The 16,637-nt window shown below is 36.0% G+C and overlaps 1 protein-coding gene across 1 annotated transcript in view; it reads left to right on the top strand.

The window, feature by feature from the left end:
- Window positions 1–16,637, top strand: part of TLL1 (tolloid like 1) — a 141,184-nt gene that overhangs the window by 103,414 nt on the left and 21,133 nt on the right. The window contains exons 10-15 of the mRNA XM_089527229.1: window positions 5,182–5,284; window positions 8,003–8,119; window positions 9,625–9,770; window positions 10,669–10,864; window positions 13,964–14,089; window positions 15,893–16,053. Coding sequence (XP_089383355.1) covers window positions 5,182–5,284; window positions 8,003–8,119; window positions 9,625–9,770; window positions 10,669–10,864; window positions 13,964–14,089; window positions 15,893–16,053 — 849 coding nt within the window. The remainder of the gene's footprint in view (window positions 1–5,181; window positions 5,285–8,002; window positions 8,120–9,624; window positions 9,771–10,668; window positions 10,865–13,963; window positions 14,090–15,892; window positions 16,054–16,637) is intronic.

Raw genomic sequence — 16,637 nt, 5'->3', positions numbered from 1 at the left:
CTTCTGGCATGATGGAGTTGTGCATGGTGGAGTTGTACCAGCTTCTTTTTTAATAAAGGCTTTGCATTTACATTTGATGTGGGTTCTTGACTTTAAAAGGTGAATTCTCCTTGAGGATTCCAATAGAGGCAATTCATCTTTTGTGAGGAGGAGAGGGCAGGAAAAAAAATATAGTCTGGACGTCTGGAGTTGTCAGATATCTCAAAAATAACCAAGGACCATATTTTGCTCATCTGTCTTCTAGCCGCTAAATGAAACAAGTGTTGAATCTGAGTGAACATACATGCAAAGGTTACATTGTTAGATAATTTAGGAAACATCATTAGGCACATACACAGAAAAGGACTATTCATAAATTCAGGAGTCTTTGAAGCTTGCTGAATGGCATTGGGCCTTTCATTCTATCTTAAGATAAAGCATCTTACAGGGTTGTTCTAAGAGTAAAGGGGAAACAGGAACTAGGGGTGCATCTACAATATAGAAATAATGCAGTTTGATACCACTGCAATGAGTCCATCTTACAGAATCCTGGCATTTGTAGTTTTGTGAGGCACCAGCACACTTTGGCAGAGAAAGCTAAACACTACTTGTAAACTACAAATCCCAGGATACTATATGATGGAGCTACAGCACTTGAAGTGTCAACCTGCATTATTTCTGCAGTGTAGATGTACTCTTGATATGCAATTCTGATTCCATTGGAGAAAGAGCAGAGAAAATATAATAATGTTCATGTACAATCTCAAAACTAGATTATACCATATGATCTCTGTATATAGAATGTGTTACATTCATTGTTTAAATAAAATAAAAATAGATTGTTTATACAAAATGTTACTTTAGGATTTATTTTTTTACATAGCATGACCATCTCAATTCCTGCCTGATTCTAACAGTAAGTTTACCAAAAAAACCCACGCAATTTGAAAGCACAACTTCATGATGTTTAACACAACTAAATGCTACTGTACTAAACTATGAAAAAATTATTATTATTATACTTTATTTATTTAGTGCTGTAGATTTACACAGCACTGTACATACAAAAATAAAATGAACTATGAAAAACAAAATTATTTTGACTTTCCATGTTACCCATTTTTTCATACTCTGAGCTTAGTTATCCCAGAGATACTGTTATTCCACATAGCAACTATTTTTTTTCTTGTGTACATTGCTGTGTGTGTTCAAGTCATTTCTGACTTGTGGTGACCCTAGGGATTTCCTTGGCAAGATATGTTCAGCGGTTTGCTGTTGCCTTTCTCTGAAGCTAAGAGAATGTGATTGCTCAAGGTCGCTCAGTGGTTTTCCATGTCTGAGCAGAGATTCAGACCCTGGCCTCCCAACACTCAAACCATTATATCATGCTGGTTCTGCTTTTACATATAAAATAATGTTAAAACGAAATAGACAATTCAGTCATTTTTTTCTTATAAAGAAATTATTCCTATATTACATTTCCTGAACCATTTACCATTTATATAGCTAAAATAATTGTAAACATATCTTGCAATGAATTATCTGTTTCTGCAAAATAATGTGGGTTTTCCTGTCTCTGCAGTAAAAATGTGTGATTCATTATTCTGCATGAGGCAGCACTTGAAACTCCTGAATTTGCTTACTAAATCATCTCAGTTGTGCTGACAAATGTTCATTGATTGTTTGCTTCTGGAAACTTGCAGCCATCCTGTCCTCTTGAACTGTTGTCTCCAGTTCTTCTGTGTCTGCTGAGTTGCAAAATGGAAGTTAGACTAAATTTTTGTTTATTCCAGATCACAAAGTTTAGTTTTGATGTTGTGATAGCTATGCAAAATAACATGACAATACTGGAGGATTTCAATATATTGTGTGTGCCTATGTCCGGTATACTACATCTTCATTTAAAGCCCTCCTTTTCCTGTTTGACCTCACATTTTTTGGCTGGTTGGCCTCATTTCCATATCACAATAGAAAGAAACATAGAAAATAATGTTTCTTTCAATTTGCCTATATGAATTCTATAACTTTTTTCCTTCAGTTCAAGTAGTTTAAACTATTATGCAGTTGAGCCTACACCATGTTAATATAATATTCAGGAACACTAGAATTTTGATTAAATAAGCTATGATGACATATTATTTTCCCTACAATAACAAACAAATAAGGGGAAGAATCTCTATAGCTTTATGAAGAGATTAAGTTAATATTTTCCAGGTGCACTGATTTTTAAAATAAAAATCTTAAGTCTTAACAGTGTTGGCCATGCTTTAGTCTATTGATTTCATGTTTATCTCTGCAGCAATGGATTGTGGCAGTGGTTAGCAGTTCTGTGTAACAATCTGAGTTATGTGGGGCAAACTATAATTGAATATTGCAAACACAATTGCACTTTAAATTTTCTCTTTCCCTTCTTCCCCCTTTCTCCCTCTGTATGTGTGTGTGTGTGTGTGTGTGTGTGTAACAACAGTACAACAAATTATATATTATATTAAACACATTCACTTATCCCAAAGTTCCATACATCCAATGAAGTGCCAATGCAGGACTTGCTTGCAGTACATCTCTGTCTGTGCTCCTCAATATTACTGCAACGTTTGGTGCAACCTTAATGCACCTTATAAAAAGCCCAAACAAAATAGAAGCAAATTCAATATAGAAATTACACCACAAAGGATTTACCCTTTTGTTTACCCCTAAATATACAACTGAAAATATTACTACCTTTTTGAAAGTGAAAAGGGCCTACCGCTTAACCCTGGAAACTCCAGGTCCTCTCCAGCATCAGCTCCCTTCCTCTGAATCCAGCCAGACAGTACAAGCCTTTCCTTAGAGTTTCCCCAGCCACTGGGCCAAACCAATACTCTTAGAAGTTCACCTGTTCATAGCTTAATCATCTACCAGCCCAGATTGTAGTCCATTTATTTCCTGAAATATTGTTATTCTAATTTTAAACATAATACCTCATTGACAAATGGAATATGTTGCAATGGTATATCCATACGTAATGGTGGAAAGATTCAGATGCCCACTGAAAACAGTAGCTTGTTGCAACTAATAGGCAAAGAATTCATAGGGATTTGAGAATCTTACTGAAATGATTTACTTAAATTTGGAGAAATCTTTGCCTCAGAAGTCTTCACATTTGAAAGTCTTGCAGTACATGCTACACAGACAAAATCATGAATGCAGCTAACATTCAAATGGCTAAAAATGTATACAGTAGAAAGACATGCAAAATATATTTTAGTCTTTGGGGAAAAATATGCTCAAAATTATTAGAAAAGTTATGTAAATAAATGTGCACACTATGCAAAATGAATACGAATAGCCATCAACTGAACCTGATACAAACAGGGGATGGGATAGGAATGCTGGTGGGATTTAGAGAAATGTATTGGTGTAGTAGTTTGAATATTGGAGATCAGGTTTTGTTTATCCATGGAAAACCCCTGGATGACCTTGGGCAAGTCACACTCTCTTAATCTCAGAGGAGGGCAAAGGCAAACTCCTTCTGAAGAAATCTGGCCAAGAAAATCATGTGATAGGTTCTTAGCAGAAATCAGAAAGAACTTGAAGGTACATAAGAAGAAATTGTGAAATTAAGACTGTTTGTGTGAAGTCGAAGGCTTTCATGGCTGGCATCCATAGTTTTTTGTGGGTTTTTCAGGCTATGTGGCCATGTCCTAGAAGAATTTATTCCTGACGATTTGCCAGCATCTGTGGCTGGCATCTTCAGAAGAAAATGCCAGCCACAGATGCTGGTGAAATGTCAGGAATAAACTCTTCTAGAACATGGCCACATAGCCCGAAAAACCCACAAAAAACTATAAGACAGTTTGTGTTTTTCACATCCTTAGCATCTGGACTTGGTAACAAATATTTATGCTACTGTCGACTTCTTTCTCATTGGCTGCTTGTAAACTTCCTGGTTCCTATCTACATAAAAATACAAATTAACTAGAGAAAGTATTAAATGTCTGAATATCTCTTACAACCCATCTGAGGTTTTGGCTTTATTAGACTAAAAGAAGCAATTAACAGTGAACCACCTGAATTTACTGTTGGAAAGAACAATGATATTTTAAAATATTTCAATAGAATTATGTTGCCATCCTTCCATTGCCTTTTCTTATCAACAAAACCTTGCTGCTATACATCTAGTTATGATTAGCTGCTCCAGTTATATTCTTGTTCCCAATGAATTAATTCCTAGTGAATTGCTCTTTAAAAGCAACCCATTCATATTATTCATTGTAGTATTTGAAAAGTAATTCATGTGTGTTTCTTATTGCACTGTTTAAAAATTAATTTGTTGCTGCACTTGTTACCTTACTGGTTGCTTTTTGCTAAATTCCATTATGCTAAACATTATTTTAGGATTGATAGGGGAATGACATGAAACTAAAAATTACATATTAAATATTAAATTATTTTAAAAGTGCAACTTTAGTAATTTTCCAAGAGAAGTAACTGATTACAGGTAATTTTATTGTTTGTAACTCATTACACTACTTCTAAGTTATGATTGTTCTCAGTATGAAAGTAACCAAATATTCAGCCATTTTAACAGGGATAAATGGTTTCACAGAGGGAGAAGGGTATTCAGCCCAGTCCTATAACACACGGAGGATCTAGTTCTATGTGTGTTCTGCGGAAATACAACTCAATATCTATTTGTTTTTAAAATTGGTGGTTCATAAATATTAATTTATCTTATATCTATTCAAATGGCCAAGTGTAAAGTATCAAAACATAGTAAACATGTACCATGTAAGTGAGTTCATTGTGTATGAATTCTAAGGTAAAGTGGAGTGTTCCTGTGCCAAATGCTATTTACGCAATTCTAGTGTCATTATCTAAAAATACGTGTCAAGAATGGATGCAATCTGTTATGTTTGTCATGACTAACAAGATGAAATTCCAGATTCTCATTATGGATGGTGGGGTTTAGACAACAAATTAACAGTTCCCTCCTCTGCTTGTGTGTCATTTAGGGACAATGGGGAGTGACGAGATCTCATTCTCTCCCTCCCTTCCCTCCCTCCAACACCCACAGATTGAGGTGACACTATTCAGAAGTTTAAATTTCTTAATATTGTGGATTCAGGGTTATCAGCCAGCATGTTAATAGAACATCCTTATTTTGGTTCAAACTTCAAACCAAATCAATTGTATGGTATGATTCTCTCATTTGCACTCCAGATTGTTTTAAACTTCACTACGATGGACCTCTATAAGAGCAGCCTCTGCTGGTATGACTACATTGAAGTAAGAGATGGCTACTGGAGGAAGTCACCTCTGCTTGGTACGAACATATCAGATGTGATTCATTGTGAATATCTGGAGCTTGGAAATCATATTCAGGGGTAGCCATGTTGGCCTTGTAACTTTTAAAATTTCTAAAGTTGAAAAGCACATTTTCTAACTAGTAGCTGTCTGTAAAAGGTAAGCTACTAAAACATTAGTGTTGACATTAACTAACATTGGTTTTAGTTGTCTCAATTTGCTTCTAGTCCACATCACTGTTTTGTGGACTTGAAGCAAAATCAAAATTTCCTGGTGAAAATCCCACCCCAAAAGTATCAAAGTGTCATCACCACTTATGTGTCAGAAAGGTACACCCTTTTAAATGATGAATACTTTCTGCGTAGAACTGAGTAACGGGATCCAGTTTCTTACCATATATGCATGTCAGTGAGTATCTAGCAGAAAGAAAGCATGCATTTTTCTTGTACATTATAGAGTACACTTAAAATCTTAAATATGGATGCATATGGAAAGTCACTTGTGGAATTGAGTATATTTTAAGCACTTGCCTAACACTTATGTTTGGGTAGCTTACATTTTACAGACAGACACTAGTTAGAAAAAAATTGCTTCTCATCTTTGGAGATTATAAAGTATTTTTTTAAATATAAGAATGAAGTTCTTTATGTGCAAGTGAGCATCTATTTAGGTAATATTAGTTTAGCATACAAGTAATAACATTTCATGTTAATTTCTATTGCTTGTTCATTTGCTTATTCATCTGCATTGTTTCTTCTTCACTGACATATAAGTTTTGTAACCCAAAATGTATCTGCCAGACACTTTAGTTTGTTTTGCCCAATTCTCAAATCATTTTTAAAAAGCATTCACTGTCTTTGGATGTAACATTATATAAACAGTGACATAGTGGAGCCAGGGCTTCAAGAATCAAGCATCAGGATATTTATAGGATTTTATCAGGGACTGTAGCATTAGCTGCCACATTATTGCAACTCACTTGTTCCTTCTGAGTTTGCTGTAATCCCTCTGAAACTGGAGGGGGGGGGGAATGGATTTTCAGAGGAGCAATGCATACAGTATCTATGAGTGTAAAGTCGAAGGCTTTATCTATGGGCTATCCCTTTTGTAATCCAAAGGATTTTGGGGTGCCTTAGTCTAATCATTAGCTTTATAGAAGTCTTGCTCCTGGTGAAAATGGCAAGAAATGCCTTTTTTATATAGCACAACACAGCCACCTGCATTTTTGCACACTCCTTAGTGGTGTTCCTAGAGGGTCTATGGTGATGAGAGTCTGCACTTCAAAATTTACCACTACACCACTGTATATTATCTATGATTATTACACATATACCTGCTAAGAAAACACAACACATAAATCTGATTTTATTTAGGTGTGCACATGTCCACAGTAGGATAGAATCTGTCTCCTTTGTGCAATTAAATGTTTTCTCAGTTGTCGCACAATGCAAAAATAAAGGAGATAAGAGTTGAAAGATTAGTGGAGGCTGGAAGAGGGACTAAAGGATCAGGAGGAAAGTATGATGAGAGAAGTAAGATTTTGAAACATGAATGAAAATGTGACTAATTTGGAAGACTTAGGGCACATCTACACTGGCCAGCCTGCCCATGGAGAATTCTGGCCCCATTATTGCCTTGGATTCATCCATGCTATATTGCCTGCTGTTGTTGGTGCAAATCACTCCCTCTCAAGTCAGAAACAAGGCACCCAGCATTGATCACATGATGAATTGCCTCACTGTGACTTCAGAGGGAGTGACTCGTGTCAGCAGCAATAGTGCTGAGTGACATAGAAGGGCTGTATGTGTAGACAGCTGCTCAGCATTGGTATGGAATGCTCCAGGCTTTCCAGAAAAATCCAGAGCAATTGGTAAGCTTTTAAAAACCAGTTTGAGAGGAAGATATGACATATTTGGTGTGGAACTTGCCCTACATCATGAAGATAGTCCACACTCAAATCAGGGATTTGACTCTGCATCATGAAGACAGGTCACTGTGAAGTTAGGATGGGACCATTTTATTTGGCCCATGTAGACAAGCCCTTAGGTAAGAAGTTAAGACAAAAACTGTTAGGTCTTTGGTTTAGAATTTTCTGACACTGATGTAATTGCTCCTGTCATGGAAGAGCTTTGATATTGGACTGAATGGCAGTTGCATTGTCAAAGGATGTTGTGAACAACAATATACAGTATATACAGTGTGTGTGTGTGTGTGTGTGTGTGTGTTATTGTTATTTTTCTCTAACCACCAAATGTAGCTGTAGAGAGGATATATTCATGTAGGTATTATATATGCACATTCTCCAGACTTTAATCCTTTACGTACCCCCAAGTGGTTTAACACAACTCTATAGATAACACATTACATCCCATGTTTTTAAGCATGAGCCTGACCCTTTCACAAGAAAAGTAAAGATTGGGGGGAAATGCAATGGGAATATTGTCCGTATCCACTGCTGCTGCCTGCTGTTGTCCTTCCATAATCTGGTGTCCACTACAAGAAAAAAAAATGGGGGAAGAAGGAATTGGGGTGTGTGTGGAAGGGGAACCTGCAAGGGTTTTAAATTGCATCTGATTTGCCAGTTTATTTGAGAGATAATTAGGTCTGAATCTCACCTAATTATCAGAATCTGCTTTCATCAAATCTAATTTGGTCCTAAAATGTCTTGTGCAAAATTGAAATGTTGAGTTTTTGAAAACTGCGAGTTCCTAAAATGCATTTTCTCACTTTTTTCTAGGCAGGTTCTGTGGAGATAAACTCCCAGATGTCCTCACATCTAGTGACAGTAGAATGTGGATCGAGTTCCGTAGCAGCAGTAACTGGGTGGGGAAAGGTTTTGCAGCTGTTTATGAAGGTAAGCCATTCTGCAAATCAACTGGAGCTATCAGCTTGACTGATAGCAATGGCAAGTATATTTCTATACCTCTTATCAGTGCACTTAAGCACTCCCTAAGTGGTTTACTAAGTGTAAGTTAATTGCCTGCAACAAGCTGGGTACTCATTTTAGTGACCTACAGAAGAATGCAAGGTTGAGTCAACCCTGGAGCCCTGCCTGTGGTGGAACACACAACCTTGTGGCTATGAGAGGCTGCAGTACCAACATTTAACCACTGCGTCGCCTTTTATATCATATGAACAAGATAAAATTAACACTTTAATTATACCCCATTTTCAGTATGATATGAAGGAAAAATACAGAAGATATTTAAGGACTTTTTTCTAATTTAATACAATGAATACTGTTAAACATTTAAAATGTAAAACATTTGCTGGATTGTACCCTGTATATGGAGATTTTCAAACCAGCACCTAAGCACTGGTAAAATGCAGCTAAAAGGTTTAGGAAGCGTGTGTGTGTGAAAGTCTGACATGCTTCCTAAACATCAGGGAATCATTGGCTCCTACTCCAGCATCCCTAAATCATTAGGGGAGCAGCAGTTTCCTATGAATGCAAAGTTTCTGTTCATGGGAAATTGCTGTTACTCTAATGATTCAGGGAAGCTGGAGGTAAGCTGATGATTCCCTGACATTTAGGAACTGCGTCAGGCTTTCACACACACACACTTCCTAAATGTTTTAGCAACGCTTTACCAGCGCTTAAGTGCTGATCTGAAAATCTTCAAAGTGTATGTCTTCATGTCTGTGGTAGAGTTGTATGTAGTATCATGTGTACGTGTCACACACACACACACACTTTTTTTTTTACAGAAACTCAGTGGGTCCCCCCCCCCCCCCCTAGTTATTTTCTGCTAGGGGAGGTTCAGTTTCTGATCTTGAAGAACTGGCTACATGACACTCACCTATCTTGTTCATTTGTACAATTCTCATTTATTTTAATATTATTCATGTGCTCAAATCTCACAGAAGACTGGACCCTTTATCAAAGAGAGAACTTTTTTTTCAGTTCTTGATAAACATACAAAGGGTGGCAGCATACCAAGTTCTGCATTCTCGTGGCTTCCTTTCCTACAAGAAGGGAATGTTCCATGCAAAGCACAGATATTTCCCATTGTGCACGCCAAGCATTTCCCTCTTGTAGAAGACAAAAGGAAGTCCCTACATTAGTAGGTCTTGGTACAGACACTGAAGCTTCTGGGTCATGTCCTGTGGCTTCAATCCAGCCTGCAGTTTACACAAACTGATTGCAGGCTTGATTGTAGTCAGTTTTAAATTGTAAATGCTGTCACGTGGCTTGGGAGAGTCAGTAGGCAAAGTAGCCAGACATTCTGATAGCTTTGCATTTGCAGTACATCCAACTGTCATCTGGCACAAGTGATCGTTAGGTCCTTTTTCCTCCTTTAAATAGCAAAACATAAATATTGAAAAAGTACTTAAATTCATTGTTAATGTACTCTTCAGCAATTTGTGGAGGTGAAATACACAAAAATGAAGGACAGATCCAATCTCCTAATTATCCTGATGACTACAGACCAATGAAGGAATGTGTGTGGAAAATAACAGTGTCAGAGAACTACAATGTTGGATTAACCTTTCAGGCATTTGAGGTAAAAGCCTTTTAACTGATCTGAGCAAATCATCTAGTGGATAAATGACAGTGACACTTAAGGGAATCCTCATTAAGCCAATGAAGAAACAAAGCATTCTCTATATAACATAACCCCTACAATTAATATTTCCTTTCACTGAGACTTTTCCCATTGCATAAACTTCAAGAAGATTAAAGGGGTTTTATGTTATCTGTGTTATTTAAATTGGAATGCTTTAAAAACTGACAATAGTTTCTTTTGACAAATGACTAATCCTGTTCCACAAGGCTGCTTTAGGAATCTATTAAATAATAGGGCAATTATTTCTTTTCTAAATCTATTTGTTCTTTTTGAATAGAAAGCACTACTATTTCTTGCTGGTATTATTTAGAGATACCAGCATTTTATCATTAGGCTTGTTTGGCAGCCAAAGTTACACATTTTATAACTATGAATCTTTATTTTGGCAATTCCATAATTTACATAATTTCTGTGTGGCATATAATGCTATATGCAATGTACATACAGTGTATATTACTGAATGATCCTTTTAACTGTTGATTTAGATTAGCATATCCCCAGGGCTGCAAAAATTGTGTTCTTATATCTTTATACCTTAATAATAATAATAATAATAATAATAATAATAATAATAATAATACTTTTGTTTTACATATTCATGTCATTTGTTAACATAATCTTCAAAACTGTATATGCTTTTTAATTGGAAAATCCTACAGGACAAACACTTAGAATTTCTGTTAGAAGGTAGACAAGCCCATATACATAATAAATTAGCAAACATTAATAAGAACTCAGTATTGTTCTCAGTGTGAGGTATATTTTTGTGTTTAATTTACTCTCATGGGGAAAATGCTTATTAAGATCTCAATGAAACACCATTCTGTGTTTATAGATCGAAAGACATGACAACTGTGCCTATGATTATTTAGAAGTTCGAGATGGAACCAGTGAAAACAGCCCTTTGATCGGCCATTTTTGTGGCTATGATAAACCTGAAGACATACGATCTACCTCTAACAACCTGTGGATGAAATTTGTTTCTGATGGAACAGTGAACAAAGCAGGGTTTGCTGCTAACTTTTTTAAGGGTAAGAGTTTGGGAAAGTGAGAAGCATTTTATATGAATGACACGTTTTCCTGCAAAATCCAGTATCATCATTCCTTTGCAGAAACAAAGTTTTCATACAAAAAAAGGGATGTAAAACAAACATTGAAACATGCATAAAAAATCCAAAAACATTCTAAGAAATGTTGAGATCTCTTTTTCTATCAAGGATGAGAAAATATTTTCTCTGTTAAGCATTCCTAGTAATCAAGCTGTCTAGTTTGGGACTAGCAAGGGTTTCTTGACTAGTTTCATATACGGCAATAATCCAGAGTGATGTGCTCTCCTTCAAAGAGGCTTGTATCAGCAGAGGAGCACCAAGTTGATATCATTTTTACACAGCCTTTGTGCAAATTAACTAACTATTCCAAGTCTTTTCACTCCCCTCCAATTCTTTTTTTTATTTGTTTAAAAGAAAAAAAATAGAGAATTGTATTACACAAAAAATGTCAAACATTACAACATGCCAATATACATACATACATACATACATACAAAAATTTGTATAATATTCTAATTATCGCTTAATATCCTCACCTTCCAATTCTAAATAGGGTACTAATTGTCTGGTCTTTCATTTTCATCCTTCTGTGTCCTGTTTCTGTTGGTGGAAAGCCTTATTGAACCACAATGACTCTGAGATCAAGGTTCTTATACAATAAATCTGCATAGGTTAAGAGATATTCAAAATTTTATTGATCCAGTTTCTCAGTCAGAACAGTGCAAGCAGTACTATAAAGAAAGACCATCCCATGCTGTTCAGACACAACTGGATTTTGTTTTTTTTATATTTGCCTCTCTGTGGATGCTAACTTTACCATATATTATAAATGGATGTTTCATAGCCCATGTAGGCTTACATTAATAGTGAAACTTAACCCTATTCACTTAAGCATAAGTTGGATTTCAAGCATCCATTTATAATATGTGGTAAAATTAGCATCAACAGAGAAGAAAATATTTTAAAAACCCATAAATTATAATCAAATTACTGCTAAGCGTGACATGCTGCTTGTGGAAATAATATTGTGTACTATCTTCCCTTTCTTTCTGATGGACCTTATTCCCTTTAATGTGAATAGAATAAAAAAAAAATAAGGAATTTTAGGATTCAAGTTAATCTGGCTTTGAATATAATTTCAGGGTGACATACAGATTCAGTCTTGGGGAGATCAAGTGCCCTCTGAGTAACCTTTTCCTGTTTTCAATTTTTGTTACTATTTTATAAAGCCTTTATATTTCTGCAGGCTAAATTATTATGTATTGGCAACAGAAATCCTCAGGTATGGTTGGACCATCTGCATATATATATACAGTAGTTACAAAAGCTTCATAGAACACTGTGCAGAACACCTGTTTTGCTGCTATTTCTTCCTTGGTGCACAAGTACTCATTTAGACATCATAGTAGATAGACTGTACGTGCAAAACCTACTATCCTTTTCATTAGGTAAGCTGGCTCTCCTCATCCAAGAGGAGGGGGGATGGTTAAACAAAGATAGAGAAAGCATGTTTAAACTTCTCCTTTTACATCACCTAGGAAGCCTAAATACCCTAAAGGCACCACATTTCCTATTTAATTTCGAATGCTAAGCAAGATCAGCCCTGGTTAGTTTGTAGATGGGAGAATGCCAAGGGACCCCCCCCCCCCGAGCGCCTGGTTTATTGATGTGTGTGTGTGTGTGTGGGGGGAGTTATTTTAGATTATGTTTTTAACTTTTGTATGTTTTAAATTTTAACTTCGAATTGTTTTATTTAGGTTTTTTAATTGTCTGTAAAATTCTTGTTTTAATGTGTCCTACATTGTGAGCTGCTTTGGGTCCCTTTTTGGAAGAAAGGCAGCATAGAAATAAAATAAATAAAAATAAAGGGATACCAAGTGCTGTAGGCTACATTTCAGAGAAGGGTGATGGCAAAATACATCTGAGTATTACTGTATATACTTATATACTAAAAATTGACTCCAAAAACCTGGATCGACTTATTCACAGGTCACTTCTCCCAAGTACAGTCGGCCCTTCTTATACACAGATTTTTTATACACGGATTTAAGCATACACGGTTTGAAAATGTTCCAAAAAAGTATAAATTTACCTTGATTTTCCATTTTTTATTAGGGACACCATTTTGCTATGTCATTATATTTAATGGGACTTGAGCATACATGGATTTTGTTATACATGGGGGATCTTGGAACCAAACCCCAGTGTATAACAAGGGTCCACTGTACTGTATTTTAACTCTTATTTTAAAAAAGGAACCATCTTCTGGTAAAAGACAAGAGCATAATTTGTCATGGAAGTACTGACCCCCATCTATTCTCTCATCCATCAAGCTTTTAGTATGAACACAAACAGTTATGCCTCCTGGAGTTTTGCAAGTTCTTTGGCATTGCTTGCCTTTGCTTCATCCTTAGATCCTTTGTTACATTCCCCTAAGTTTTACCCTTGACTTATCCTTGGGTCATATCAAAATTCATAATTTTTGCCTCCAAACCTGTCCTTAACTTATACATGAGTTCAACATATAGTTGAGTATATACAGTACTTGTGTAAAAAAGACCCCTGTGAAAGTCATGGAGTCACCATAAATGAACAGGTGACAAGGCATACATACAGTGGACCCTTGTTATACGCTGAGGTTTGGTTCCAAGATCCCCCGTGTATAACAAAAACCGTGTATGCTCAAGTCCCATTAAATATAATGACATAGCAAAATGGTGTCCCTTTTAAAAAATGGAAAATCAAGCTTTGATATTTGAAATTTATACTTTTTTTGGAACATTTTCAAACCGTGTATGCTTGAATCCGTGCACTGTGCCTGAGTAGGAAAGAATACCACAATACAATTTAGAACTATGGTTTTGGAAAAAATTGTATTGTTTTTTAATGAATATGTTACCGAGCCAAATATTAGATCATTCAAAAGCAATCTGCAGATACAATTGTGTTACACAAAGAATAAATTCGTGGGAATTTCTCAATTAATTTTTGAAGGAATTTCAGTATTCTTCCCTACAATCAAGGGATAAATGTGTGATAATTTTAATTTAATGCACTGCTGTGTTTTCCATTTCTTCACAGAGGAAGATGAATGTGCCAAACCTGACAATGGTGGATGTGAGCAGCGGTGTGTTAATACATTGGGCAGCTATCAGTGCGCATGTGATCCAGGATATGAACTTGGGCCTGATAAGAAGAGTTGTGAAGGTACCACTGTATCTTCTATGTGATGGAAATTATATAGTTTTACTTCATGAGATGCTTATATGGACACAGATTTAGGAATTTTGATATGGGCAAAGTCACTCCATCAATATGTCAGATCCATGTCAAGCCTGATTTTGTGTGTGTGTGTCTGTGTCTGTGTGTGTATCAAACTCAACATTCAGGTAATTTTTGATAGAAGTCAATGAATCGTATGAGCATGTAAGTCTGCCTACATTAGCTTCCTGATCATTTACCAGCTCAATATGTTTTATTTTTTATTCTTTGTGTACTGAAGTCAGCCATATGTTGGGCTGAAAGCAATCCAAAGTTTGAAAGCAAGTATTTTGCGTATCCAAACCACTTACTAAGTTCTTTGTTTAGCAACTACATACTCAAATAGGGTTTGGGAAACTGAAAAAAAAACTGGCAGAAAAGAAGAGGAATACAAGGAAGAAGAAGAGGAATAAGAAGAAGGAAAGGGAGAAAGAACTGGCATGCCAACACTCTTTTTTTATGGCTTCCTCCTTTCACTACCCCACAAACTAATTTGAGTTCTTGTCAGGGAGAGAGCAGGACTCACGCTAACTCTAAGATGCTAATGCTAACACTAAGATTCACTAAGATTCCTAAATTGGAAGATTTCATAATTATTTGAATACAGGATTTTCTGGATTCTGTAGAAGTAAACAGTTCCTTAAAAGTCTCTTGTGTGAACAAATAAACACTTCTTGTATGAAAATACTTACTCTTGAAACTATTTCTTTGTTTGTGAAACAGAACTTCTGCATAGAACGTGGAAGAAAATTATCTATGTGTGTTCCACTCCTAAGTGTCATAATTTCTGCTTATGTCTCACATTTGCCAAGAGACTATTGTTTGCATTAGTATAATAATTAAAAAATCAGCTATAGAGGGGTTCTCTCTAGAATTAGATCTAGATCCTGCTGACAGAAGCAGTTTTGTTAGTGGTAGGACTCTATTATCAAAAAGCACTAGATCCTGACTGATCATGGAAGTTAAGCAGGGTCAGCTCTGGTTAGTACATGGATGGGAGACCAATCATGATTACCAAGTGCTATAGGCTATACTTGAGAGACAGGAACTGGCAAAACCACTTCTGAGTGTTTCTTGCCTAAGAAAACCCTATGAAATTCATGAGGGCACCATAAGTTGAAAGGCAACTTGAAGTAACATGAACATACACCTATTGGATACTGGCATTTGATCCAACAAATGCTTCTAATGACAAAAGAGGAAGAGAGAGTTTCAAAATATTAGGTTGCCTCTAAAACAATGTGAAATATTACATGTGGAGGGTCGCTGAAAGCAGAAGAAGGAACATCATTTGTTTTCTTTCTTTAGCATAGGTATCTGTTGGACTACGAATGGAATAGTAACTCATCTGTGGAATGGAATGGTACATTAGGTTCATAATTAATACATGAATTACCCTGCTACAAGCTACCTTGCTTTTCCTTTAAAAAAAAAGAAAAGAAAGAAGAAGTAGAGAGGTGGATGGGTTATGGGAGCAGAGCAAATTAATCAAGCTGTTCTTTGTATTTTGGAGAGGCAATATGTGCACATGTTCAAGACTTGCTTGCACATCTCACCACATGCAGAAGATAGATTCCAGAGTGCAGTTTTGAACTCATTGTGAATTCTGTATGTTCCTCAGTTAGGCTGTCCAATGTTTATTTTAATTTAAGCAATACTGTCGAAAAATGGATCTACTATTATGTCTAATGTTATACATGCACCAAAATGTGACTGTACAAATTTTTAAGTACTTTTTTTTCATTTTAGCTGCTTGTGGAGGACTTTTGACCAAGCTGAATGGGACTATAACTACACCAGGATGGCCCAAAGAATATCCTCCTAATAAAAACTGTGTGTGGCAAGTGGTTGCTCCTACCCAATATAGAATATCAGTGAAGTTTGAATTTTTTGAATTGGAAGGAAATGAAGTAAGTTATTGCAGACATATACTGATGCCCAATTACATACAGGTATAACAACAGAGAGTGTTTTGGCACCTTAAGAGTGACAGATTGATTTTAGTATGGCCTTTCATGGGTTATAATCCATTTCTTCAGATGCATAGAATATAAGCATAGGGCTTCATACACATACATAGACACACTGATCCACACACATGCACATAGGATTTTACTCCATGTATCCAAGGAAGAGGGTTATAATCCACGAAAACTTGCCCTAAAATGAATCAATCATAAATGTGTCACCATTGGTTCTTTTGATAGTTTAGACTAACATGACTACCACTTTGAAAAATTCTATACTGGAAGAATTGTTCAAATTGTAAGTAGAAATATATATTCAGCTAATGCTGTGTCTTTCTTTGAGGTCTTTTTTGACTCATCCACATGGGTTGTTTTGTGCTTCTGCAAAGCCTCTTAAAAACATCTAGACCTGGGTAAAACATTTTAGGCAGGAGCTCTGCCCTTGGCCCAGTAAGTATGACTAGGTAGTATCCCCAATCTTCCCTTCAGTTTATTCTCGTCTGCCTTACCTTGCAGCAGCATATTCA

This window comes from Sceloporus occidentalis, unplaced genomic scaffold, assembly GCF_023333645.1.
Source record: "Sceloporus occidentalis isolate IW3139 unplaced genomic scaffold, rSceOcc1.0.p SCAF_5, whole genome shotgun sequence".
NCBI classification, from domain to species: domain Eukaryota; kingdom Metazoa; phylum Chordata; class Lepidosauria; order Squamata; family Phrynosomatidae; genus Sceloporus; species Sceloporus occidentalis.
This window is presented reverse-complemented; position numbering and strand designations above follow the sequence as displayed.